The sequence below is a fragment of the Argopecten irradians genome, chromosome 10, assembly GCF_041381155.1.
Source record: "Argopecten irradians isolate NY chromosome 10, Ai_NY, whole genome shotgun sequence".
Classification (NCBI taxonomy): Eukaryota; Metazoa; Mollusca; class Bivalvia; order Pectinida; family Pectinidae; genus Argopecten; species Argopecten irradians.
Window position 1 is genome coordinate 34,651,187 of NC_091143.1, and position 25,877 is coordinate 34,677,063.

General features: G+C 34.9%; 1 protein-coding gene across 1 annotated transcript; it reads right to left on the reverse strand.

The window, feature by feature from the left end:
* Nucleotides 1-1,038: 1,038 nt before the first annotated feature.
* LOC138332808 (fibrinogen-like protein 1) lies at nucleotides 1,039-17,275 on the reverse strand. The gene is made up of 2 exons (XM_069280765.1): nucleotides 16,213-17,275; nucleotides 1,039-2,495 (listed from the first exon to the last, which is right to left on the reverse strand). The coding sequence occupies exons 1-2, from the start codon at nucleotides 17,168-17,170 to the stop codon at nucleotides 1,849-1,851; spliced, it is 1,605 nt and encodes a 534-aa protein (XP_069136866.1). The 5' UTR covers nucleotides 17,171-17,275; the 3' UTR covers nucleotides 1,039-1,848.
* Nucleotides 17,276-25,877: the final 8,602 nt, after the last annotated feature.

Genomic DNA, 25,877 nt, shown 5'->3' on the forward strand with positions numbered 1-25,877 from the left:
TACAAAACGTTACATATATAAAGAATATCGAATAGTATTGCCAATTAGACATGAAACAAATATATTCTATGTAATGAACTTATTTCAATTCATTAGCTGATGTCAAACTGATTAACAAATTGAATTGGCCAGGGACTCGTTCCTTAACATAAAACATCACAGATTTTCAGGAAGGCTCCTTAATGTAAGATTATTTTTATTATTAACTTTTGTAATGCTTTCCTATGAGAAATTTGAAGTTTAGGAATAATAAGGAAGGAATGTGTGTGAAATTTGGCCCTTTGGTATCATGAAATGACTAAAAAGAAACAGAATTGCTATAACAAACGATAAAAGGGGAAAAAATGTTTTAATAGGTTAAATGTGTATAACACAATAAAACTTCTCGTAAATGTTTTGCTGATATTTCTGTATATAACAGAAGAAGAAAACTAATTTTCAAGAAAGCAGATAATATTTTCAAAACAAAATGGAATACCGTTCATGAATGGAAAACAAAGTTATAATTTTGTGGTGCATTTTGAACACGATTGGCTGTGCTAGTGTAGGAATTTCATTCATCTATATAATTTAATGATCAACCATTCCTGTTCAGCTTCAACAAAATACTAAACAGAATGTTAATCGCCAGATAAAGTTTCGGAATGCTACATAGGCTATACTTAATACTATTGATTTTGGATACAGTCCCATATGCAGACCCGACTGTGTAGTAGCTGAAACTACTATCATACCTGTTTAGATCTGCCATTCAATGAATGGTGTTTAACTTCCAGTTGGCAATTCGCGGTGATTTATTTTTTCGAGTTTCCTTGGTTAGCGATGTCTTCATGTCGTTATGATTTCACGCACCAGAAATTTTAAGCAAATTTTAAACTTCGCGGGTAATCATTTTCAGGAATTATAATTGCTATCGATATCCGCGAAATTTAACCGCACGCGAAAAAAGAGTTAATGTATAGTACCATGTCATTAATGGAAACCGAATTACTTCTTAATGTTTGATTTATTAGTGAAATGTTAACAGAAACAGGGGGAGAGAGTGGTTGAGGTTCACACATCAGCAAGTACGCAAGTGCCAACAATCTATTATAAATAATTAACAATAATGTATTGTTACGTTCGCTATTTCCGTAAACGTCGTGTGTTTTGTTATTGTTGTCAGCTGTTGATTATTCCGAAATAACGTCAATGGACCAGTCACTAAGGTTTATATTTGCTCAATCACCCCTGAAATTCCATAATGAACTAATCAAGTCTTGGAATCAGAAGAGTTCAAGTGTATCCTTAGGGGAGAAAAAGTGAGACCGAATTTGTTCAGCTAGACTGGTCACTCTCCTGGTCGTAAAGCTGACAATGAAGTGTCATATTTCAAAAATCGTTTCTGAGACACACCCTGGCGTATCCAGGGGAGTGGGTCCGTCCGCCATTTTTCTTTTGCTCTGCACTATCAGCTTTATTATTCTGAGGCGATACAATGTAAGTCTTCCGTCTCCGTTAACTCGTGGTCACAACCCCTGCTGTATGTGCTGTCTAGTGCAAAAACTAAAAGACCAAAAAAGGGATAACGCACGTGACAACTACTGCCTCCATTCGGATTTTTACTGTATGCAGTATGTTACGTAGAATTCGAATGCATGCATAACTTATGCCGCGTTCGAATTGTGTGCATGCCACATATTAAACCAAGAACAGGTATCTCGTGTGCATCATACTCCTGCCATTTTCCCGCGTTTTCAGAAAAACGTAGCAACCGCAGCTCCTTCAACTGAAAATATACGGATGAAAATTACGCACGGGCTGTGAACACAGTTTGAGAAGTCAGATTTATTCAGCATAGTTGACCAATCAAGTCGCTCTTCTGACCTTCATCTCGACCTTGCGGAGGGAGTAGTCTTCGGATTCCTTTAGGGTATACCAGACGATCCCATCACTGAATGCGGATTGGGAGTGAGAGTACCATCCCGTACGGTATATACCATTAAGGTTACTTAGGTAACAGGTATTGAACCACCAACCTGCCTTGTTCTCAGCCGCACAATTTCGCATGTTCAGGTCATTATCGACATCCTCCGTGCTGAATTTAATGCCATTGTGGTAGCTCAATGAATCTCCAGCGTTTCCATAGTAATCTCCGACATGTAATGTGAAATCCCGTTCCTGTCCGTCAAGTCGAAATCCTTCGTATTCCGCGAACGCCTGTTTACCTTCCCAATCCCACATATCAATCCGCAGAATATAGTTCCGTTGCTGCGTAAGACGGTGAATCACCTCGTTCCCAATCCAATGTTCGTCGTAAAGATTTCCAAAGCCATATTTGTATTCTATCCACCTGCGGTTAAAGTTGATAAGTCCGTCTGACCGCCGTTGTATCACAGTGTAGGCAGTATTGTTAACAAATTGGCAGTAAATATCGTCCTGAAAAGCAGAAGTTTGTGGTTTGATTTGATACACACCGCTGACGTCATATCCAAGTTCTTTGAGGTCATGGCAATCTGCAAAACATTGAAAATGAAATTTGAAAATAAAAATTAAACTCCCAACAAGATCTTAAAACAAGTTGTCCTATGTAATGTCATATTAAAGTGAATAGTCGGGCAAAGAAAACCAGTCTAAATGCGTTCATTGGCCTTCCAAAAGTTCTCACATATTAATACGACGGTCAAGTTCTGCTTACGTTTCCCAGTTCTGACCATTGGAAAAAAGAAAGTTGAAAGCATTGAAAGCGAGGCTGCGTGGAAATGTAACCACGGACATAGTCAGCCGGGAGGACGTTTTAGGATTCCTACACTTTAAATTAATTTCTTCGTACGCAGACAATTTTTGAGGAGAGATTTTATTTTTCTATTTCATAAGAAATTATACTGGATACATTCACACCATTTTTACCGACTTTAGCTATCCTTGCCCGACTGTTCACTTTAATAAATTCATCCTTTGACGTCAGGTTTAGTGAAAAAGGTGGGAATCATTGGAGAAAAACCATCGATCATTTAATCACCGGAGTGTATCATAAAATAACAATATACTACAAGAGAATATCGACATTTCAGCTAAATACCAGTCTTAATCAATAAATCACTAGCAAGAAAAAGATGGATGAACAAAATATGCCCTTCTTTACAACAGCGTTTTGCCGCAGTCATTATAGTTCTACTTAAACAAAAATAAAAACGGAAGCTAAAACCAAAGAGCATGGAGTAATTGCATGCAAAAGAAAATAAACCAGTTCCGGAGAAGTGGAGTACTTTTATTCTTCGTTGAATATATTCATCATATGACTTCATCACTATGAAACAAGTCGTAACTCTGAAACTATCATCAGTTGTAACAATTGTAGAATGATAATTGTGTTACGGCTGCTAGTATAGTTATAGTTCAAATGTAATCAAAAAACATGCCACAAGTTATACATGTACGAGCAATTTATTCCAATAATTTGTGTCCCTCAAAAGCAAACATCCATGGTGAGTCTTAAAATGCTGAAATATCTACCGACATTAATTACAGTTCTTGAAAAGGTTAAAAATATATGTGTACTAAGACAGCTGGGTCTTTTTAAGCAATATTTTCGCATTATACAAACAGCTAGAAGTCGTGTAAAACACATTTATTCTAATCAAGAGTGTCCGTGCGAAGCGGGAACAACAAATTGAAAGATTTATTGTTCATCTACTGTGTCATTCAAACAAAGATTTCACAGTCCACCACAATTACCAGACGACACTTTGTGACTAGTTTGCTTTCTTTTGCATATCTTCGAACGACGTCTTGCTTAGGTGCCAATATATCCCTTATCAACACGCTAGTTCGCAAAGGTGATGGACTACTTAAATAAGACATACTTATCTCGTCAATAAAATCCCTATAATTGAGTTCGTTTGTTATACATGTATGTACCAGAGACAGTGTCTGTAATTGGATTATATCAATATTCCCATAGCGAAAAACAAATTTGTTGAACTTTGTCCCGTTGACTTTTGCACTAAAATAAACACTGTTCCACAATTACCATTATCAAACATACTGACATATTTAAAAAATGCCCTTGATTAACCTTTCACCTTTAACCGCAACCAAAACAACCGAGATCAGACGCACTGACCTCGTAACTGATCTCTACAATTCTTTGACCTTTGACCTGATCATCAATATGAACGTCATCAGATGGAACGAAAGCACGAGACAAATGATAAATAATCGATAAAGCCGTGAGCCATTTGTCGTTAGCCAGAGTGATTAAAGCCGTCTGCCATAGTTATTCCTGGTTTGTATCAATTAATGACGGAAAACATTCAATAACATCTGTAATGTAGTCTAGAACACGACGAAACTACAACAACCATGGTATGAAGTCGACCGGTTTGGTATTTTGCTGGCGGTATTGCCGTTTTATTTTTAATTTCGTTTAACAAACAAACTTCATTAATTAAAGCACTTGGTGACTGATCGCCAATTCCCATTGGGAATAGCGTTCTCAGATGTAGTTGAAAAGCAATTAAGTGCATCGTTACACTATCTGTCCACCAGTGGTTTTTTAACATTATGGCATAGTTTTTAAATCTTTAAACAAATAAGGACTAATTAAAAGCAAGAGAAGATTAAACGTTTCAAGTTGTGATGGCCACTCACATCGTTCATTCCACCAAATTTGCTAAAATCACCAGTTGCTATTTATATTCACTTAATAAACTACCAAGCATAATTAAGGGAACGGTGTACAACTTTTGCCTTTCACTACACTGGCTATGATATCGGTTCTTTTTCAGTCCATTGAATCCCATTCATTTTCCAACACGTTTTCTACAGTTCTTCAAAGGCTTTAATTTTGGTACATATAGTAAACAAATGCTTTGCACGTATATCAATGTTATTTGTGATAATTTAAGTTTCTTTAATTACAGTTAATATCATCATCATCATCATCATCAATATCAATCATCATCATCATCATCATCATCATATCATCATCATCATTATCCATCATCACCACCACATCATCATCACACACCACCACATCACACAATCAACATCATCATCATCATCATCATCATCATCATCATCATCATCATCATCATTATTACCACCATCATCGTCATCATCATCATCATCATCATCATCACCATTATCATCATTATCATCATAATCTGTAAATATTATTTTCAAGGCGACTTAATTTCGCGTTTTCACACCAAATGACTTTTAATGGCGATTTAATTTTTGCAGTTATTTGGTTATACTTTTTTTAATTGGAATTCCTCGGATGTAAAACATTACCTCGAATAAGTGTAAGAATGTGTAAGAAAATCAATTACGCCCTAAGTATGCATTAGAAAATGAAAGTTGTTGAAATGTTGAACTACCATGGTTGTATTTTAAGAAATTGAATGTAACCATTTCTCCGTGGAGACGGACATGTCACAACATCGATGAACTGATACTTTTTCGAGGGATAATGGCCTCGATGGCTAAAATATGAAAATAGTCTCTTAGTTTCAAAATGGATGCCCTTGTGTCACATTCGAGACCAAAATATGACAGTTACATCCGAGGTGTTCCTATTGTACTTCACTCGCGATCAAAACAATTTCGCGACGATTAAATTTCGAGGTGTTTTATCGCTACGCAAAAAAAATCAAGAATTTACAGTAAATTACAGCATTTCTGTTAGGAATCAGTGCACTATGTTTTTGTTATGTAATATACTAACCAGTTACAATAGACTAAGCAGAATACACCCGTCTCCGTCTATAAAACCACTTCAGTTCCTTCAGCGATTGTGTCGAAACCAAATGTCTTTAAACTTTCCTAAAACCAAACTGTTACCATGGAAAACTTCAAAACTTTGCAAAATAATATCAAGCAAATCAAAAGCAACATAGAGCTAAAAACGTGACCCTAGTAATCCCTTGTATTTCTCAGTGGTTTTGATCTTTTGTTATCTCGATTTACGTAAATATCCTAAAACGATATTTGCCTTAGAATTACATTTCACCTTGGAATTTCTACAGAAACTTGTTTCTTTCTGTAACAACTGTTTGTGAAATTTATTCTCTCTTGTCACATAATTTGCTGTTCCAACTGCCCTTTCATTCTCCGCTAGCATCTATTTTGTTTCTTTAATTTTATTACTCTTCGTTGTGTTTTGACTGTTTGAATATCGATTTGCAATAATTATTCTCCCAATGAACAGATATCCAACCATTAAAAGACACACACGGATTCAACCATGCTTTTATGACGAATTTAATCCCAGAAATCGATACAATGCCTCCTATGCTGCATAAATAATGGAATTATTTTAAGATGAAAAAAATATATTAGCCATGCTGGATTTGCTGTTCAGTTTACAAAATAATAAAATAGGCATTGTATTACCGATAAAACAAAGACAAACCTTCCAATAAATATATAAATGTTACAGCAACACATTTACCTTTCTCAAAACAATTCATCAATATCAATGGAATGCGCTATCGGGGATTGTTGAAGATGCTCCAACACTGACGAATGGTAATTCGTTTTTCTATCAAAAACAGGATCAGACGAATCAGTCTTTTTCTTCAGTTACAAAAGTTATTTACTTTACACCATTACCATCATTGAAAAGTTTGAGCGTCTTATTTCATTTCAAGATTAAAGCATAAAAAGACAATATTTTGGGACATCTTAACCACTTGATCACCGGTCAAGTGTCAGTAAATGCTCATCTTAAAAGACAAGGTATATTGCTGGTGATGAGGGGTGTCTCAATCATATACGTTTCCTTAATTACATTAAATCCCATTATGTTTGGGGTGAAAAAATATCGTCATAAAGTACCAAAGTTTGCTGAATAGTAGAGCATATATATCCTTATGAAAATATCCACTAATAAAAAATGCCCAACATAACCATGTTTTTCAAAAACAATAGAAAATCTCTCTTCGGAGAGGGGGGAGGGGAATCCGTAGTTCCGCCCCAGAGCCAAAACAATCTAATATTCATGCGTAGGCACATAAAAAGTGGAATTTTACTAACAAATTTCAACATCATGCATGGCGAACGCATTAAAGACTCGCCAAATACGTGTCAGCGAACACGCATATGTCCGTTGGAACATGGTGAAGAATGAGACCAATTCTTCAAACAACGACAATTTCGCGGTCAAGTTGCTCGATCGCGATCGACTTCACGTTGCGAAGCAACGCATTCTACGCGTGGACCTACATTATAAGGAGTTTCTATATAAAACTATACTAAAACTATTCAAAAAGTTTTTGTTCTTGAATGGAAAGCAAGCAATTAACAAAATTATAATTACAAGGGGTATTTGCTGATCTTATGTATTTTGTAATAAAGATTTATAGATGCCTATAGGGCCTAATCTATCATTATTGAAAACTTTTGCTTGTTTGCTTAAAACTGCCCCCTCTCTCGGCCATGCTTGTTTTGTTTACTTTACGGGTATCGAACATATACATATACACGAGGTATTTTTGACTATGCAAATCAACCTGTTCTATTTTAAGAATTATTTACTAATTGATTATTGTGTAATTAGCTTCATTGGAAAGAAACCAAATGAAGAACCTTTCATAAGGGATTTTAATGTATATTTTAGCCAAGTTTGGTGAAAGCATAATGGGACTTAAACTAAACAAACGAATTACACTTCTGTAATACTCGCAACAGTTTTCTTAAGAAATCTGCCATTTAATGTAACACCATAGTAATTATCTCTGTGCTCCAAACGTTTAGTCAATTAACTTTTTCAATCAATTTGATAACACTGTTTTTTCTGTTTCCGACAAGAAGGTGTCAGACAATTATTTTTCCCATCAACTGTTCGCGAGTTCCCCGAGAGAGTGATCGATGATACTTCCTAGGGCTATGGCAGTTGAGTGTGGCACATAATTTTCTTATAAGAAAATGAAAAAACGCTGAAGAACACACTAGCTTAGCCTGAAAAACGTTATCGGTTGATCATATTTCAAATGCATTTACTAAATAGAACAAGTCGGTCGAACGACGAAAGACTGGGAGGATAGTCTCGCACATTCAATAATCAGCACTTTCCTGTGATTCTGAGATGATTGCGTGCAATAAAACATTTGCTGCGTTTTTTACGATTTTACGATCGCTGATAGAGAATTGAATTTCAGCAAAACTGTGCGGGCGCAACAAGTACAAGGTGTAATACTGAATTATTGGGCTTGAAATATGTTTCTTGGCTATGTCTCCTCAATGTGTAAAATTACGTTTGACACCCGTAAATTCATATGACAAATACATCTAAAATTTAATTTCACTATTTAATAATTGGCTTTTCAAAGCATTTCACAGGTCATAAAAAGGACTATAAGGAAAGGACAATGTGTTCTAAAAGAACGAGCGTCTTTCGTTTCATATGTAATAAAACTGCTATAGAAATGTAAGAAAATTTTAATTACTAACTGATCATATTTGAACAAAATAACGGTAAACTTAAAATCCCGAAATGATTAGAATATCCGAAGTTTCTTAAAGTTAAAAGAATGTTGGTGAACTGGGTCTTATAGTAATAGGATATATTTACCTAATAATCTTAAACGCCAATGCTCATTTCATTCAGATATCATTTGCCCCTGTTTGAATTATAGATATTTTGTGTGTCTATATGTCAGTCCTTAGGTCTACCTTTTATTGTTAAAAATACTCCCAAACACCAAAACTCATTTCATTCAGATATTAAACATGCTCCACCGCCGACAAAGCATAAACGATAATTATTATTTGAACAATGACATGTGTTTAATCGTGTATGAATATGTACAATTTATAATGGTTTTGGAACATGCGTAACCAGTGCTTCATTTCATATTGGACATAGTGCCATATTTTTTGCCAGATATTTTTCGGGACGCAATTATTCATTTTTAATATTTTTATCACGAAGTAAAATAAGAAGCTGAAACCTTTCAATGATGGTAATGGTGTAAAGTAAGTAACTTTTGTAGCTAAAGAAAAATTCTAATTCGTCTGCTCCTGTTTTTTGATAGAGAAAAAAAACATTTGTCAAGGGTGGGGCATCTTTAAGACATGATAAACCTGACAATGATAATGAGGATCATATGTCTGTATAAGCTCATTCGAATATCTGCCTAGAATCCCACACTCGGAACCCCTCGGATGTAACAGTCGTACATTGTGTTTTACATCCGAGGAGTTCCGATTGTAGCATTCCATCTTAGTATATTAGAGTTACCCTACTGAAAAGTATGACGTAATGCTCGAAAACGCGTGACTTCACAATCAATACCTACCCACAAGAGCAGATAATTCTGTAATATACAAATACAGAATATCTACTCATGACAAGAAAATGCACCCATATGACATGTTAGACCAATAGTGAGAATTTTGTTATAATATTTTTACATAACAATGTTTTCTTTCAAATAGCTACACACATGCTTACAACGTGTAGACACTAGTACTGTCTCTATTAATAGTTTAATCAGTACGATTTGTTAACGTTTTCATTTAAATGACAGTTATCATCGCGAAGTCTACGTGAGCACAACGCCCCCATCAGTTTAACTATGTCTCTTTTGCCGCTCCATTAGAAATAATATGAGGTTTTTGTATGGAAGAGAATACAAAAGAAATTTAACACCTTTGTGAAATCACCTGAAAAATGCAATTTGTATGAAAAAAAGAACCTATCACAGTTACCACACGCAATGTACTCAATATTCTCAATTATGGTTGATAGGGAATTTTCGCCGAATAGTTTTATCCTTACCTTCAGCCATAGTGCTACATAATAAACTACTCTATCACATTTCCAACAATTCTTACACTTATTCATCCCTAAAGACACATTTGGAATCTTCTGACACAAAGGCCAGAAGAGTTCATTATAAATATCGAGGGGTCAATGAGTTAAGAATATGATGGTGCTGTGATCTATATCGGAACAGATGTGGATAGCTTCAAGAACAGTGTGTATGAGGTGGGTTATTGGCCAACTGGGATGTGGGAGAGGTTTGCAATAGTTCTTAGGTGACGAGTGTAAATAATGTTAATGGCAACATGTTTTTATTAGTAATGAATCTATTCGCATTATATACAGGATTTAAAGGTGTTAGTACCTGTTAAAATTAGTTTCATTTTGTATGCATACATTTGTATATATCATCTCTTACGTATGATGGCCGATAGCAGCCTGGCACAAAAATATAGTAAAGTTAATGTGTCACGCTGTTACAGTAAACAGCATGACACAAAAATCTCTAGTAAAGTAAATGTGTACCGATAATTTGTACAGTAAACAGCATGACACAAAAATCTCTAGTAAAGTAAATGTGTACCGATAATTTGTACAGTAAACAGCATGACACAAAAATCTCTAGTAAAGTAAATGTGTACCGATAATTTGTACAGTAAACAGCATGACACAAAAATCTCTAGTAAGTAAATGTGTCACGATATTTTGTACAAAAGATAATGACACAAAAATCTCTCCAAATGAAAATTTCTCACGCTGTTTTACTTTACAGCATGGCACAAAAATCACTCGTGTAATAGAAGACCGGAATGTGTAGGTAATCAAGCATGTCATTTTGGGACGAAGTGTCTTTTCGCGGAAATATGTCAGGAAATAATGTATTACGCGTGAGCATATTTATAAATACATTATATACACATGTAATTAAATCTGTCAATGCGTGATTGTTTTAATCAAATATGTTATAGCATATATCTTAATGTTCAAATATCTTAATAGATAGGATAGGATGTGAAAGTTAGGAATGCTGTTTTTAACTATTTTGAAAGTGTGCATTTATAATGACCTATCAAAAAGTATGTAGAATTCCTTCAGCTTTATTAGAACACAAAAACTGCTATCGTCGTGTTGTAGATTAAGTCATCATAACATCCCATTAGTTGTCTGTCACTCTGGAATACCAGACCTACCAGACACTTCGCCCCAAATGACATGCTTGATTACCTACACATTCCGGTTTCCTTTAACAAGAGAGATTTTTGTGCCATGCTGTAACGTAAAACAGCGTGACACATTTTCATTTGGAGAGATTTTTGTGTCATTATGTTATGTACAAAATATCGTGACACATTTACTTTACTAGAGATTTTTGTGTCATGCTGTTTACTGTACAAATTATCGGTACACATTTACTTTACTAGAGATTTTTGTGTCATGCTGTTTACTGTACAAATTATCGGTACACATTTACTTTACTAGAGATTTTTGTGTCATGCTGTTTACTGTACAAATTATCGGTACACATTTACTTTACTAGAGATTTTTGTGTCATGCTGTTTACTGTACAAATTATCGGTACACATTTACTTTACTAGAGATTTTTGTGTCATGTGTTTACTGTACAAATTATCGGTACACATTTACTTACTAGAATTTTTGTGTCATGCTGTTTACTGTACAATTATCGGTACACATTTACTTACTAGAGATGTCATGCTGTTTACTGTACAAATTATCGGTACACATTTACTTTACTAGAGATTTTTGTGTCATGCTGTTTACTGTACAAATTATCGGTACACATTTACTTTACTAGAGATTTTTGTGTCATGCTGTTTACTGTACAAATTATCGGTACACATTTACTTTACTAGAGATTTTTGTGTCATGCTGTTTACTGTACAAATTATCGGTACACATTTACTTTACTAGAGATTTTTGTGTCATGCTGTTTACTGTACAAATTATCGGTACACATTTACTTTACTAGAGATTTTTGTGTCATGCTGTTTACTGTACAAATTATCGGTACACATTTACTTTACTAGAGATTTTTGTGTCATGCTGTTTACTGTACAAATTATCGGTACACATTTACTTTACTAGAGATTTTTGTGTCATGCTGTTTACTGTACAAATTATCGGTACACATTTACTTTACTAGAGATTTTTGTGTCATGCTGTTTACTGACAATAGGTACAATTAACTGATTTTCATGCTGTTTACTGTACAAATTATCGGTACACATTTACTTTACTAGAGATTTTTTGTGTCATGCTGTTTACTGTACAAATTATCGGTACACATTTACTTTACTAGAGATTTTTGTGTCATGCTGTTTACTGTACAAATTATCGGTACACATTTACTTTACTAGAGATTTTTGTGTCATGCTGTTTACTGTACAAATTATCGGTACACATTTACTTTACTAGAGATTTTTGTGTCATGCTTACTGTACAAATTATACGTACACATTTACTTTACTAGAGATTTTTGTGTCATGCGTGTTTACTGTACAAATTATCGGTACACATTTACTTTACTAGAGATTTGTGTGTCATGCTGTTTACTGTTCAAATTATCGGTACACATTTACTTTACTAGAGATTTTTGTGTCCTGCTGTTTACTGTATAAATTATCGGTACACATTTACTTTACTAGAGATTTGTGTGTCCTGCTGTTTACTGTACAAATTATCGGAACACATTTACTTTACTAGAGATTTGTGTCAGGCTGCTTTCGGCCATCGTACTTACGAGGTGTACCTGAACCTAACATAGTTTGTATGCATCGGGCCTAACCTTAGGCATTACTGTTGACTCTTAATTTTGTGTGTAGGTTGTAAAGTTTGGTGAAATATGCAAAACTTTGCACATTTAGGAAAAAAAGTCCACAATGGTACATATTTTTGTCACCAAACAACCATGTTATTATGTATAATAGTGTCTATAGCAAGTAAAATGAGCGCTTGTTTGAACGGGCTCGAATTTACAAAAGGATATACTTAGAGACGTTTTTAACCTTTTCAATTGACATTAAGGTATCTGGTATGAATAACAAGGATCAGTTGACATACAAAGGAAACAGTTATAGTTAACAGCAGCCAATTCATATAATTAAGAAAACAGCTATGAATAACAGCAGCCAATTCACATTATAAAGAAAACAGCTATGAAAAACAACAGCAAATTCACATTATAAAGAAAACAGCTATGAATAACAACAGCAAATTCACATTATAAAGAAAACAGCTATGAATAACAGCAGCCAATTCACATTATAAAGAAAACAGCTATGAATAACAGCAGCCAATTCACATTATAAAGAAAACAGCTATGAAAAACAGCAGCCAATTCACATTATAAGAAAACAGCTATGAAAAACAGCTATGAAAAACAACAGCTCAAATTCACATTATAAAGAAAACAACTATGAATAACAGCAGCCAATTCACATTATAAAGAAAACAGCTATGAATAACAGCAGCCAATTCACATTATAAAGAAAACAACTATGAATAACAGCGGTCAATATTCACATTATTAAGAAAACAACTATGAATAACAGCGGTCAATATTCACATTATAAAGAAAACAACTATGAATAACAGCGGTCAATTCACATTTAAAGAAAACAACTATGAATAACAGCGGTCAATATTCACATATATAACAGGAATTCAATATTCACATATTTAAGGAAACAGGTATGAATAACAGCGGTCAATTCACATTATAAAGGAAACATGTATGAATTACAGCGGTCAATATTCACATATTTAAGGAAACAGGTATGAATAACAGCGGTCAATATTCATATTATGAAGAAAGTAGGTATGAATAACAGCGGTCAATATTCATATTGTAAAGGGAAGGGTTAAGGGGAACAAGGGTCAATTTACAGTATAAAGGACATGGGTATGTGGAGCATAATTAAGACATGAGCAATTTAGAACAAAAATACTCGGTTGAAAATTGTGTTATATGTAAATGAGGAAAGACCAAGAAAGGAGTAATATTCTAGTATGTTGTACAGGGTTTTGGTTACTATCGAACTGTTAAATCGAAACAGAACAAAAAAAGAAATTCTTTTGCATGACTTAGACGTTTTGGTCTTTTAATCCAATCTCATGATTAAATCTGCTCTCCTTAGATGTAAAATTACACTTTTCTAACTACCAATGGTCTTTCATTAAAAAGAATCTAACGTTTCTTAGGATAAAATGAGATTAAATCGAAATGCAATAAACTCAGACAATGTACTACCGAGAGATACCAGTAATGCTGGAACCTTTCGAAATTTAATTAACTCAAGTACATAGAGCGCGATCCGAAACATGCAATGGATTTTTAATATAAATGGATTAGGTTAAAACGAAGGGCCGAATTATCTACATAAAAACGACTGACAGAGTGAAACGTCGATGTGACACTGAAAGTAAACTACTGATAGAGACAGATGTTTCCTTTTTGTTGTGTCATCAGCCTTTCTTTTGGTAATTACATTGATTCCCACAGGATGTCCTTTGAGATTCCTGTTTTTTTCCTTATGTAATCTTAAAGATTCATCAAGCGGTCGCCCTTTGGTTATCAACTAGCGCCATCCTGATCGCAAATGTCAATAGCATTGAACGATTGCTCAAATATGTTTATCAGTGGTAGTTGTATTGGTAATGGTTGTGATTAGTTGACATAGTTTTCTTATATTTATGTAAAACATTTTAATTTGCATTTTTGGAGTATGTCTGTCTGGAAAAAAAACAAAGAAGAAAATGTCTTGATAAGACTATTGACTGTTTGATCATATTTAAGTCCTATTAACAGCCATACATGTAGTTGTTTAAGGACGGCCTTCCGTGTATGCAGTGAGATGCTTATGTAAAGTGAATGCGTGTTTTGGGAGACTGCCGTACGTTCGTGTTGTGTCTCTATGTTATACTGGAACTTGTCCAGAGACACAAAACAAGTATATCCCACCTCTGGGACACGAGTTCGAATCCCATGTGGGGCAGTTGCCACCATCAAACCTGGCACATCCTTACATGATCCTAGTTGTTGAGAGGAAGTAAGCAACGCAACCCAAACAACCTTCAAGAACTGGTCAAAACATTGCTAACTTGAGGTGACTGTAGCTGGTTCTATGAAAAGCCTAAGCATGAACAGAAAGATACAAGCAATTCTTCAGCATATATTTTTGTATGAAGACATACTTTTTTGGTGCAACCTGGACCTGTTTGTTCCATTAAGCGATTAGCTTAATTATACGGTTATGTCGCAAAACCTGTAATTATATCTTTTCTAAAGATGTACTGAATTGATTTCCTTAAAAAAATTAACAGATATGAATTCATCTTGATTTAAGAATTGTTGTGAAGCTGCAATTAGCCTGATCCTCTTATGAACTCTGTATCCTGGTTTGCCTTTACTACAGTGGAACCTCCCGAAACCGATCATGGTCGGTGCATATAATTTCGGTCGGTTTAGAGAGGGTTCGGTTTGGAGAAGTGAACCGAATACCGATCATCACGATCCGGATTTAATCGATCGAAAGTCGTTTTTTACATTAGTGCACCGCATGTATGCCTAGTGTTCGTTAAAACCGACCAATATTGATTGTTAATGTGAATGTTATCACAAAAGAGAGAATCATACGTTTAAAAGGAATGGATTACAGCAAACTTGACTTTGTTACCGCTTATAAACGTAGTTTAGTTAGTTAGTTGCGTGAATGTTCTTGGGGATGTTCTCGTCTGCAACCTACATACGACCGATCTATGTATACATGTGACATTACATCGTAATATAGCCAAACCTGACTATGATGAATACCAACGTGGTATGCGCAAATAATCATTAAATTAAGTTCAGTGTTTATATTTACATTAGATAACAAAATTTTGATAAAATTTCAAAATATTTTACGTCTATAAGAAAGAAATAGCATTATCGTTAAGAATGAAGCAGCCATTTCAACATTAGCCTTTTCTGTGATCGCTGGCACGACAATTGTGACGTCACAATAAAAATGACATTAAAATATGCTGGTGGCAGTTCATACAATGGTGGACGCCAACTGTCTTTGGAAAAGGTTAGATTGTAAGTTTGCGGTGAATACGCAAATATAGTCTAGCGATCTTTATCCTTAATTCATATTGTGTGGAAATCGTCTGTCTGGCAGCTAATGAAGTGGTCTTATTTAACAGGTATTGTTTTTACAGTACATCATAATGCAAATTTCACTATATCAAGTATAATATTTTTTCTGGTCTATTCCGGTTTGCGCATTACAGATTATGATGTCATTATTTTTTGACTGAAATTCACGCCATTTTCTCTGAAAAGTATGACGTTCCGCTTACAAACAAATTACGTCACAATCAACGCCCAAGCGCAAGGGTAGATAACTTTTTTATACGATGTAAAAAGCAAATACAGAATATTCTACTATAGCTCTTACCTGTGGGGATTGATCCTAAAGTACGATCCATGAGTTCAGCGACGTTAGTTCTGCCGCCATTTAACTTCTTTCCTTTGACTGCGTCCACTATCATTCGTTTAAGATTGACGTTATCATTTCTTAGAAGATTCATGCCATTCTTGACTTTCTTGAGCGATGTACGTAAATCTTGAAGCCCGTCGTTAAGATTTGCAATGTCCATCTCCATTCTTCTATGGATATCAAGGCTACTGGTATCTAATAACCCGGAATCTGCTTGATCATGCCGACTTCTCAGGTTAGGTAATCCAGCGTTCATTTCCACTTCCAAGACTTTAAGTTTTGTACCTAACGAATTTATAGATTTGTTGAGCGAAACTGCCTCTTTTTGGATGCGGTTCTGAGCATGTTTGATGTGGGAATTTTCTGATGATAAATCTATAAGTTCTCGTTTCATAAGAATCCATTCCGCTTTTAAGTCATTGACGCCGTTTTCTAAAGCTGAAGTCGAGACTTGTTCTGTTTGCACATTATTTGGATACATTTGTCCAGCTCTTTGGGGAGCTGGTGACGTAGCAAGTCTGTTCTTTAATCCAACATAGTCAGTTGTAAGATGGTCAAGGCGTCTTTCCATTTCATTCAATTCCCTTCGGAAACCAGAATATCCAGAATTTAAAGCGCGTTCTTTGACCTTTGGCCCCGATCGTCTGCCCCCTCTGGATGTTCTGTTCTTGTGACATAAGCTCATCTCTGTATACATTTCGTGTCGGAATTGCAACAATGTTTTGTCCAAGAATGAAGACATGTTTGAAAATTCTAATTCTAAATACCTCACCTTATGTTCAATGTTTTCATCTGGTCTCCAAACTTGAAACGTGTAAGAACAAGTATCCGAAGTCAGGTCATGAGAACTGACTTGTACCGAATAATAACTCATCATATATATACAAATACCACAAAACACGATAAATCGCCCCATTTCTTAGCAGAGGCTACATCAAATACAAAAATAAATTTTAAGAAAAAACATAGAGTCGTTTTGAAGTAAGAAAAAAATATATAAAACCCTATGAAACACGGCTATTCATTCCTAAGCAGAGTCACGTCAAATGTAGTGTAGAAATTGACTGCTGTAGACTGCATATGATAACATCTTAAGAGCTAACATATTCAGGTGCACAATGTGCTCGGGGGATTTCTTTCAAGACTTAATTTGCCCGGTTGTAACGTGTTATATCCCTCAAGAAAGATACACAATTGCAGCAAGTATTTAAGTCTCCACGATCTCTGGAAGAGTTTTTCGATTATATGTAAAACATTGGCGTGTAATCCCCGCTGGCATATGTACCATTAACTATATGGATTGTCCCACAACGTACATTCGACGCCGGCAGTGCCTGTAGCCACACACAGTCTCAAACGAATTTTTTGATTCGATAGAAGGAACTCCCAATTACCGGTCTAGGAGTTAGAGGGAAAACAATGGTTTAACCCATACTGTAATGAGCAATCCGCATAGAGTTCGTCAGTGTTAACCAATCAAGTCTGGCGTTCTGTATAATCACTACTCTCTATGGCGTGGAGCTACAGTGTGTTATCACAACCAAGGGACTCTATCTGCAAACATACTGCAGGCGTGGATATTTTTGTGTGTTGACATTTTAGCTAAGTCAGCTTTGGAACTGTTTGCGCTTTAATAATTTTGGCGTTGAATATCTATAATATTACATAGAATTGGTTCAATTTAAATATACGGATTGTTTTTGTTTCATGATCAGGGGCGTAGGAAGCGGGGGGGGGCCCCCCCCCCCCCCCCCTGTTCCCCAGGACGGGGGGGCAAACATGTCTTTTTGCCCCCCCATTTTCGCCGACTGAAATTTTCTAAAAAAGTTTATTTGAAAGAAAAAAGGGTCCTCCTGCACATTGTTCGTACTTCATTCTAGAAAATTTTCCGCTGCGCGGCGCATTTCCTAAAAGGTTCAAGCACATAATGTCAAACCTTAAATTGTAAAAATTCAATATACACAAACTAGACTAAAATGTCCATCAAGGGATTCTATGTACTATTTAAAAAATGTCTCTAAAAGATCAATTTGTTTATATGTCTTAGCGAGACAATTAATTCATTTTTTTCTGTTACACAACAATGTGCCGATGGTGTGAAGCCGGTATATTCAGATCGAGTAGGGTTCCATAATGTTATGACGACACAATTATCATTTCTAAATGCAGGTAGCTTTAAATCGAAAAATTACCATGTTAAGAACGCTTTATAATCATTAAACTTTATCGTAAAACTCATCTCAGCCATTCTAAATCGTAATTTTTTTTCCCGGGGGAAACCCCCCGGACCCCCCTAACACCAAATTCTCGCGCCTAGCGCTCTTGCAAATTCATCAAAATGCATCGTAAAACTCATCTAAGCCATTCTTACTTGTAATTTTTTCCCGGGGGAGACCCCCAGACCCCCTAAACACGAAATTTCTCGCGCTTTCGGGCGATCGCAAAATCATCAAAATACATAAAACTCATCCCAGGGGTCACCCTCAGACCCCTAATAAAACACCAAAATCTTGCGCCTTCGACGCTCACACGCTAATTAGGCCAATTTGCGCATTCGTTAATTTCCTTTTAGCGACCCCACTGTCTATAAATGTGTACAAGGATTAAATTTAGTGATATATGAAAAATGTACATAAAGCATATATTATATGGTTGGGAGTTGAATTAATCTCCTCCTGTAGGTGTGTGGCGGGGGGGGGGGGGGGGGGTTTACAAGATATTGAGGACCTTTGCCCCCCCCCCCCCCCCCCCCCCCATGACGTTTCATCTTCCTACGCCACTGCATGATAAGTAAACGGTTACTTTTTATGCTAGAAAATTTGTCAGAGGTTTAATATAAAACAGCACACATAGAGGAAAAATGCATACAAATAAAACATACAGTCTAGTATATTCTAGATTTATTTGTGCTATATTTGTTGGAAATAAATTGAAATTACAATTGACAGCTGATATAAAGTGGTATTTAAATATAATTCCTTTTGTGTGTAGCTGTATTAATTTGTATACTGAAAGCAGTACGGCATGCCAATCCAAATCGCAACATTTCGGAGGAATTTTTGGCAGTCTTTGGAAATCTATTTCCGATGATTTGCGGAACTTTCTCCGAGATGTTGCGATTGATGGCAATGGTACAGTTCCTGTGTAAAAAGAAAGAAACATGATTTGTAAGTTGTCTTTGCCTGTATGTTTTAGTGAAGTATTAGAAGAAACCAACGGTTTCCAAATTCATCAGAAGACATAACGACAATTATCCACAAAATGTCTAACGTGTACGCAGTAAGCTGCAATATTGTAGCTCAAAAGATTTTAAGACAGAAAATCGTGTCGTCTTTAGAGCTATACTTGGTGCCTGTTACTGCTAACCCCGGTCACACATTCACGGATCATCTCGACGGCGCCACTACGGATTTAATTTCACGGATTTTCCTAGTATTATTCATACCTATGCCTGATAAGCAGAGGCGAAAACTAGTATCGTGTTTTGTGGTCGTTACAATGTCCGCAACCAAACCGTATTGTTTCCTTATCAATTTACGCAGACTCTTAAACCGCATAAACAAGTAGTTAAGCCGTAAACAGACACGTTGTATAGCTTGGTAATCGGACTTACCACTGCTGTTCTGCAACCGTAGCAAAAGGTATTGAACATGTGCCACTAAACATACTTCGTGTAAGCTACGGAATACAAGGGCGCTGTTGATTTATGATTCGTATTCTAAGGTTTATCCAATAGAATGATTATGCGTTACATTGTTAACGGCGTCGCTGCAAGGAAAATTTGTTTGAACTATCATTTGATAGTTGGCCAATGTTACGTTCTTATAAATAAAGAAAGTACCCTTATTTGAACAACAAAATGTCTTAAGACACAAACATCAAATACAGAGCAAAATATTTTTTCCTAGAGGGAGTGTTCCACATCAAATTGTTATGACTTGTGTAGAGTAACATCGGATAATGATGCCTAAACACAGGACAAAGCAATTATTCATCACAGCTAATGTTACAAAACACCCTCCCCTTTAGACCTAACCTGCTATCTGAACCAAACATAATTGGTACTTGCTTGTTTCATACGTCGCTGACGGAATTTGGAAGGAATCAATGGGGCTTAATTAGAAATGTGTTACCCTTAGAACATCACAAAATCAATCAACGCGACTTCAGTGATATCCTATTTTCGCCTAAGACATTTCGTATTTGACAAGATCGGTGAGAACAGAGTGTGTTGTGCCATTATCAAAATGATTGTGTCATTTGCGGTAGAAGAACAAGGAGCGAACATTAACAAAGTGTTTAGTGGTTTGCTTTATAGTGAGCGGAGAAGACATAAAGGATGGCCCAGAAAATTGACAGCTGCACCATGGGAAATCGACAAGTGTGTATTCATCTTAGAAATAATGGGGGATTCTTGCAGTGTGCCAAGTTTATTTGTCTGCTTGAGTTTTACTCTCTTGGTAAACAAAATAGCTTACCAGAAATAAGATTCATGAATTGCGTTTCAGAACTCTTTCTGTTCTTCAGTTAATAGTCTTTCGGCAATAAAATTCTTACATTATTACGTTGATGTGTAGGGTTTAAAATGGATTAATATAATCTTTCTGTGGTCTATTCCATGGAAGGCGATTTCAAAGGATCTCCGTTGTTGATAAAGAAAACAATACTCAAATAGGGCAGGGACGAAAAATATTTACATCTGAACTAGAATTATGTTTTCAATGAGTAATATCAATTTCTTTGTGTATTTCCTAAAGTGCAGTGGAATGCAAAACAATGCATTTCAAGAAACGAATATTTTATTAAGGTTAAGTGACGAATAATCAAATACAGATCAGTTCTCTGAAAAGATATACCTCAACCTTTGTATATTGCTGGAAAGGGCAAGTAAATGAAAGAAGCATGACTCTGCTCTATGGAAATAGAGATGTCGATCCACGTACAAGAATTAGACTGAAAGACAAACCTTTATCTATGATTAAGTTGCGACGCAAGGTGAATGACGACGTCGTTATAGATTGAGGAGCATTGCAGTGCGTGGTTTTTCTTTCTCAAAATAAAATGTTATTCATTTTCCATAGCAACTTCGAGAATTTATATTTCTGTGCATAGTTTCAAAAAAACATATTAGTTATAAAAAGATACTGATTTTCTTGAAAGTCAGAATTCTTTATTCCACCATGAATGTTTTAAAATGTCTCATACGTGTCAATATAGTAATAAAGTATAACCAAATTTTTATATACACATATAATTCATAATGATTTCTTTTACTAATGTAGACATACATATGGAAGCGAAAACTATGAGCAATTTTAGAATTAGAATAGATATCGCTTATTTGTGTAATAGACCATAAAGTCAACATTTACATTCCAATTAATTCCGTTTTCTATGTATCTAATTAATTAATTCATTTGAGTAAACAATACAGAATAAAGCAGTTCGATACATAACCATCTCAAAAATCAATAATATGTCTATGTGATTACTCCCTGCTCTTTTTCAGTGAACATGGAAATTTAAGAGAAGGTGATATTTACGTTAACTTCTAACAATTTCCAAAATTAAACCTTTTTTTCAAATTAATTTGTGTTGAAAATTGTATTAACGAAATATCATATATTCTTGAAATAATCACAGGCGTATAATTTTCCAACGAAATCACGAGAAAATGTCAATTGAGGAAATGACCGCTTCAGAATTTTGATAAAATGTACAAATAAACCATTGAGATGGTGATGTTTATTCAAACTAGGTTGATATTTCCTGTCACAATTGTCAATGTCATTCTATTTCCAGTCCCGTTTAATACGTTTGAAAGTGTCATGAATATAAATACAATGTTTATACTTTAAAATATTGCAATTTTTGTGATATCAATATTTATCATATTACCCGTAAATGTCAGTATTATGTCAGATTCTGCCATTAATGCAAATGTATTGTCATATCCTGGTCTTGAAGACGATAATATGTCAGTGTGCTATATGCAGGTGGTCGAATGATCAGTTGGGACATTTTAAAATAGCTAGTGTTGAAATTTAAACTTTCGGAGTTGCACTAGTAAGGTTTATTTTCCAAAAGGTGATTCTGGTACCAAGTGGGACATCGTCGAATCACAAGGTACAATGACTGCCAGTTGCGTCTGAATCTTGATGAACCCGCAAATTTAGCAAAATGAAGACCCCGCTAATATTAACAATCATACAGTCGCACCCTCTATCTATGAATAAACCGATATGCACCAATGCTTTTAATCAAGTAATAAGATAATATAGTCGCTGATTAGCACAAGATAACAAAAATCAATCTGAGACTAGTGGAAATCATAACTGTAAATGTATCATCACCGAAAGTGGACAAGAATTAATGAATCAATTTTCTAAATGGAGCTGGCCTATTTACGTAATTGCACGGAGATACGACTGAATTCTGTTTACCTAAACAGAGATGAACAAGTTATAGCTTCTAATATTTTTATTCACTATTTCATTTTTACATGTACATGTCTCGCAACAAGTGAGCTGTAATAATGAATACTCGTGGCAATAGTTACACAGTAGACTTTCGCTTTATCATCATCAACAAATTATATAAAAAATAACCAATGGATGTAATGTATTGATGCCGACCTGATGCTTCAACTTAAGCATCCTAGATATTACAGTGGTTACTATCACTTCCGTCACAGCCACTCTTGAACAGTTCATAACAAAACTGAGTGCGGTCACAGATGAGATAGTAGCAGTGTAGTTTGGTCCTTGAATCGACATAAAAAAAATTGATAATGGTACATTGTGATTGGTTTTGCAGTTGGGCGACGCCCTCTCTTTAATCTTCAAAAGAAACCACTGCAGGCCTATAATTCTTTTTTGGTTTATTTTTTTTTCTCAGCTGCTTTCAGGTTAACTATGAAATATTAAAGGGATATATATGGAAAACAGTGATAGTAATTCCTGGAATATCTTGGATGCAAGTAAAATGGAAAATAGCATTCAAAGATATATATGATAGATGGTGAAATTAGATAAAAAAAATAAAAAAGAACAAAAAACAACATCAAACGACAATAGAAATAGTACAAGGTTGTTCGGAGGAGAGTTTCTCTTCTTCGTTGAAGACAACACAATTAACACAATGGTAGTAAGGTCATAAGAAAGGGAAACACTTTTTTCCTTAAAGAACTCGAAAGTTCAGTGGGTGATCTGCTCGTTAATGCTACCTTTTTACACTTAAATTACCATTTAATTAGGAAATAATTGTGAGAAACGCGAATAATCACAATAAACCTACGCATGACCCATGATAATTAGTACCATCGATCCAATACATCTCACCATCTTATCGACGACATGTCACTCCAATTTAACTGACTTGAAACATACAATAAGTCAATATATTCCAGTTCAGTACTAATGTTTTGAAATTATTTATGTATATATTTACAAAAGCATGAATATTTAATTGATGAATTTCTATGTATGTTACGTAATTCAACAAGAATTCAGAGATATTAAGCTTGCCGGTCTTCATGTTCATCGTTAAGATAGTTGATGAAGGGGCTGATGTACCAGATGTGTTATCGACTAATTCTTTGCGACATTGTAGCTGAAACTCTTTCCTGATGAATTATACATAGAGTCGTATAGGTATATTTCCTCTACCGCGCCATTCAGTACAATTACTAGGGTTACACAGAGAGGTTTAGGCACGGGAAGTAAACACCAAGTATTCTTTCTTACCCCATTGCGTTTACATTCCATGACACCAAACCTTGTAATCAAAATGTCGATAGTTGTGGAGGAAATTCGAAACTTTAAAGAGATAGGCAAACCTGAGCTCTGGTATAGTATTGTCTTTTTCTAGAAATATTTTTATACTGCACATAAAAATTATAGAGAAACAAAATTCAAATATTTCATCATCCCAGGAACTCACATTTCATATTTCAAATTTATCATATGGAAATCTAGAAAAAAAAATATTTTGACAAACTGCAAACGGCAATTAAAAAATTAAAAATGCGATATGGAGTCTTATGGTTCAAAATAACCTGTGCTTAGTACTTTTTCGCGTCGATTTATCTTTGTGGTTTTTTAACCGACTGCGAAATGCTCAAAATTAAATCACACGCAAAATTGAATTGATTTTAAAGTATACTAGCAGTTTTTGTGACCAATATCCATCGTAGTCTTAAGTTTCCTTTTGCCGATTGTCACGGAAAGCCGGTCGACGTTTTGAAGTAGGTGAAAATTAACACTACACTAGCCTATTGATAATTAATTGATTAAACAAAAACTTGTGTATAATCATGTTAATATGTGTGTAATTAACAACAAAATGCATATGAAATTATTTATTTTGCTTTTCAGTGCCTAATTCCATATAGGACATAGTGCCAAGGACTTTTTTCGGAACGGAATTAATTATTTTTAATATCTTTTTATCTTAAAATAAAATAAGAAGCTCTAGTAATGATGTAAAGTAAGTAACTTTTTAACTGGAGAAAATAGTAAGTCTTCTGCTTCCGTTTTTTTTTTTTTTTTTTCAATATCATTTGTCAGTGGTGTAGCACCTTTGAACTAAGGCCATAGTTGGGTTTTTTTTTTTTTTTTTTTTTTTTGCTGTTTTTGCGTCATTTTGAAAATAAACACAATGTTTTGCTATGGAATTAAAGTTTTTTTGGGGTTCAAATTGATACTGATTTTGTGCATTTTTCTACAAAAATAAGTTTTTCATTTCAACTGATCAAATTTAGAAAAGAGTTTTCTTTTTATAGATTTTATATCTATGGAAATTGTAGGTAACATTACTTACCCTGTTTTCACACCTCTTTTATTGCCAGTTCGGAAAAAAATGTTTGTGTTTGGGGTTTTTTTTCACTCAAGAGACCTAAAACCTACCAGCACGCGGAAGAAAAACAGAAAAAGACACAACTATGGCCTAATTACGCCTTAACAGGAGCGAGAAGATATACTTTGATTTCATACCAAATCTGGCTTTCTGATTGGCCAATATTTTTTTTGCATACCACTATGACAAAAAAAAAAAAAAATCCGAGAATGGCGCGAAACCCCGACGTTATCGTGACGTGTCACAATAGAGACATTGACGTTAACGTAATTGATTCGGAAAAAAAGAATCCCTGAAAAACCATTATAATAGTACATTTTAAAACATACTTGATTTTATCAAATAGAGTATAAAATTAATTACAAGTATTGATGTCATTATTTTTAAATTTTATCGGGGGTATGAAAAAAAAAATTGTTTGCAAACTGTTGTGAGAATCCGCTGCGCAGATTTTGTTAAAATAATATTTATGATATAGTATAACTACATCAGGTTTTCATTCACATAACTTGCTATTATAAAAAAACGCTCATATATTCTACGCCTTGAATACAACCACTGTTGATATATCAATAGAGAGTGACGCCAGAGCTTCAAACCATACTTTGGGTTTTATTGCCAGTTCGGAAAAAAATGTTTGTGTTTGGGTTTTTTTTTCACTCAAGAGTGAATGGTAACTCCTGGAGAATCAAGGGTGTCTACAATAAAAACCTACTGTAGACCAACCTTCTTTCGCGGCTTTCAAGATTTTCGTTTCAAACCATTTT

Coding starts and splice junctions, on each gene's coding strand:
- LOC138332808 (XM_069280765.1), bottom strand. CDS start 17,170: ATGGGGCGATTTATCGTGTTTTGTGGTATTTGTATATATATGATGAGT. Junction 2,496..16,212: donor TTTAGGATCAATCCCCACAG/GTAAGAGCTATA, acceptor AATGTTTTGCAG/ATTGCCATGACCTCAAAGAA.